The 3,375-nt window shown below is 61.7% G+C and overlaps 1 protein-coding gene across 2 annotated transcripts; it reads right to left on the reverse strand.

Moving 5' to 3' along the window:
- Positions 1-863: 863 nt before the first annotated feature.
- LOC104627625 (ADP-ribosylation factor-like protein 3) lies at positions 864-2,960 on the reverse strand. 2 transcript variants are annotated; one of them, XM_010295952.1, is made up of 6 exons: positions 2,943-2,960; positions 2,428-2,571; positions 2,223-2,339; positions 2,004-2,054; positions 1,009-1,194; positions 864-911 (listed from the first exon to the last, which is right to left on the reverse strand). In XM_010295952.1, the coding sequence occupies exons 1-6, from the start codon at positions 2,958-2,960 to the stop codon at positions 864-866; spliced, it is 564 nt and encodes a 187-aa protein (XP_010294254.1). The 2 variants fall into 2 exon arrangements, with proteins under 2 accessions (XP_010294254.1, XP_010294253.1); XM_010295951.1 differs by lacking the exon at positions 2,943-2,960 and having other exon boundaries at positions 2,428-2,667.
- Positions 2,961-3,375: the final 415 nt, after the last annotated feature.

Here is a 3,375-nt window from a genome sequence, read left to right on the forward strand (position 1 = left end):
CCCAGGTCCTGGCACAGCAGAAAGCCCCCAGCCCCATTGCAGTGTGTCTCCCACCCACCCCCGGCAGCGCAGGTGCTCAACCACGGTGGCTCTGGTGGCCAGGGAGATCTTCCAGCCCTTGGGATGTGCATCTTCAGCGGGGCAACAGAAGCCCCAGCCTGGGTGCATTTAGGGCAATGCCCTTCCCAGGGGCTCTTGCAGAGCAGCCCCTCTCGGTGGCATGTACAGCGTGGCTGCAACCAAGGCTGTCACCAGGCAATGAAACCCCTCTGTTGGTGACGGCCAGGTCCTCTCTGTGTCTTTGTGCTAGTCCCATGTCCTGTGCACACGTGGGAACTCCTTTGGCCAGCGAATGATACTGCACTGAGGCCTTCCTGAGCCAGCTGCCATGGCTGGGGCAGCACCTGTCGCATCCTATGGGAGCGGAGGGGAATACACACCACTCGGGCTGGCTGTATGTGCCATGTCTGAGGGTGTAGCCACTGCCATGGTGGGGTGTCCAGCATGCCCTGGGCAACGTGCGTGCTGCAGCAGCCTCTGTGGGGTATGCCAGCAGTGTGGATGGAAAAGTCTTTAGCAGGTTCTTGCTCTGGAGGCGTGCAAGCCCTTGACCCAATAGGACATGTGCTTCCCTCCAACAGCACTGGGGCTGTAGGAGGGTTTCAGAGTACAAGGAGCCTGTGGAAACCCAGGAGGCAGGGAGAGGGGAAGCCAACTGATCAGTGAAAGATTGGGTGGGAAGCCCACCTGAGCATGGCAGCCTGAGGCTCAGGGCCCAGCCAAGCCCTCGTGGGGGAGTCTAGGGACCAGGGCGGTCGGCCGTGGGGACCTGTAGTTCAGCCCAGTCTGGCAGTTCACAGCTCTCACTTCTTCCTGTTCATGATCTGTCTGAAAATCCAGTTCATTCCATCCTGGAGAGAAGAGAGAGACATGAGCACAGCCCCAAGAGCATGGCAGATCCTTGGGTCCTCTCCCACCTCTGCAGAGCCTGCAGGCCCCCATCTCTACCTGCACTCCTTCCCCAGACAAGGCTGAGCAGGCCTGGATCTGCCATTCCCGGTCCCGGTAGGTGTGGAGGCTCAGCCCTTCTGCAATTTCAGCTGCTGGTGCTGCAGTCACTAGGTCCTGCTTGTTGGCAAACACCAGCAGCGGGACCCCCATGAGAGACTCCTCCTCCGTGAGCTCTGCCAGTTCCTGTCAAGAGAGGACCATGTCCCAGAGCTGCTGCCTGCTGCCGCCCTCCTCCACAAAGCTGCCTGTCCACTTGCCTGTGCTGCCCAGGGGCAGACTGGGGCACCCCAGCTCCCCAAATTGCCTCACTCCCCCTCTCTCTGGTGCTCTTACTGCAGCCAAAGAAGCTGCGAGGTCTCGACATACTGAGGGAGAGACACGCACCCCTGAAGCTCCATCTGCCCTATAGAGAGCCCAGGAGCTGCACGCAGTATTACCTGGGGTCTGACACGCTCCTGTCACCAAGAGCCTTGAGCAAAGGGCAGCTACAGGAGGCTGCTGTCAGCCCCGTGCTGTCTGGTACACCCACACTGCCGTCTGGTGCTGGTACAGCCAAGACTGGCACTCGGTGTCTCACCTTCCCCTCTCCAGCTTCATTCCCAGGGTTTGTAACTCTGAATTTGCTACTCGTAAACGTTTGCTTGGACGTATTGCTAACCTGGCACTGGGGAGGCAAGAGGAGGGCGTGAGGCTGGCAACTGAGGAGTCTCTCTCACCAGAGCCACCCCTATGTTGGGTACCCCTGGGGCTTCACACCCAGCTTGCAGGGAGCTGCTGGGCACAGATCTACCATGGGATGGGGTGGCTCTAGGTGCTGAGACCCCAATCACGAGCACTTCCCACATAGCTCTGGGGTCAGTATGGCCCCCACAGCAGTGCTGCTGCAGGGTAGAGAGCAGCCTCACTCCCTGCTCCAGTCCTCAAAGAGCTGGTGACAGCCAGGTCTAAGCCCCAGGACCCCACAGCCACCCCCTGCCCCAGACCCCTCATACCTGCCCGGTCTCCTCGAAGCGCTTCTGGTCTGCACTGTCAATGACATAAATCTGCCATGGGGACAAAAAGGACAGTCACTGTCTCCTCCTCGCCCAGCTGCACAGCCCTCTGCCTTGCATGGGGGCTGCAGGGCTCTCTTGGGGTACAGGGTCCCACACAGAGGGCACAGCTCTCCACGCGCGGGGCTGCAGGGTGCTGCGGGCGGCCACCCCACTCACCAGCAGGTCAGTGCTGCCCAGATACTTCCTCCAGTATGGGCGTATGGAGCGCTGCCCCCCGATATCCCAGACATTCAGCTTGAAGCCGTGCGAGTGGATGCTCTTTATGTTGAAGCCCTGCGTGGGGACACAAACCCTGGCATCACCCAAGAAAAGGGTAGGACTTGCCACCATCCTGCCGCCCGTGGCCCCCAGCAGCACCTACCTGGGTGGGTGTGATGGTGCTGACCTCCTCGGATGCCAGGCGTTTCAGCAGCGTGGTCTTCCCTGCGTTGTCCAGCCCTAGCAGGACGATGCGGAGCTCCTGCTCCAGGGAGCCCTTCAGCCTCTGGATGATGGAGAGCAGCCCCTGGGGGCGTGGGGTGCTCGGGGCGCCCTGTGGGGTGTCAGGTCGTGGCAGAGCACCCTTGTTTTGGACGGGGGATCTGGGCGCACTGTTGGCCATGGGTACCCTGTGTCTATGGCGTGACTGAGCTCCAGGGCTTGGCTCCAAGGTCTCCAGCCTCAGGGTGGCCTCACGGAAGATCTGCCCAGCCCCATTCCCCGCCCCGGGTGTGCTCTCCCTGCCCTGGGAGCCCTGCCAGCTCCTGGGTGTGCTGGGGGGATAAGCCCAGGGTACAGCCCTGGTCCTGCTCTGCCAGGCTGCTTGACACCGCAGCCGGGAGCTGGTGCCGGCACACACACCCTGGCACAGGCAGGGTGTCACCGGACCCCACTTACCTTCTGTACATCACCCATGGTCTGGGAGTCACTCTGGCCCACAGCACGCCTGAGGAGCTGCTGGGGGCTTGTCCCCAGGTTCCGCCGGTGGCTGCGTGACTGGCACACTCCCCATCCCCGGGGGAGGAAGAGGATTACTGTCTCCAGAATTAGCTGCTGTTTCTCCATTTACCCGCAGCATTAAATAATGCCCTCAGCAAATCCCCCAGCCAGCTGTCGCCCCACCATCGCCTACCCCTGGGATAAACCAGGTCCTGACAGGCTGGGGCACTGGGGCACAGGGCGTCCCTCTTCCCATGGGGCCAGGCTCCGGCTTCGGGACAGCAGCACAGTGGGAGGATGAGGTAGCTGGGCACCACAGGCAGCACCGTGGGCAGAGAGCGGCAGTGGGATGGAGCCATGCAGCCAGCTGGGAGAGGCACTGCAGCCCTAG

Source organism: Phaethon lepturus, unplaced genomic scaffold, assembly GCF_000687285.1.
Source record: "Phaethon lepturus isolate BGI_N335 unplaced genomic scaffold, ASM68728v1 scaffold29731, whole genome shotgun sequence".
NCBI lineage: Eukaryota > Metazoa > Chordata > Aves > Phaethontiformes > Phaethontidae > Phaethon > Phaethon lepturus.

What these genes read in the sequence shown, in the direction of transcription:
- LOC104627625 (XM_010295951.1), bottom strand. Translation starts at nt 2,667, where the DNA reads ATGGCCAACAGTGCGCCCAGATCCCCCGTCCAAAACAAGGGTGCTCTG. An exon ending in TGGGCAGCACTGACCTGCTG is followed by an intron (nt 2,055 to 2,222) that starts GTGAGTGGGGTG and finishes TCCCCATGGCAG; the next exon opens with ATTTATGTCATTGACAGTGC. An exon ending in TGTCTGGGGAAGGAGTGCAG is followed by an intron (nt 912 to 1,008) that starts GTAGAGATGGGG and finishes TCTTCTCTCCAG; the next exon opens with GATGGAATGAACTGGATTTT.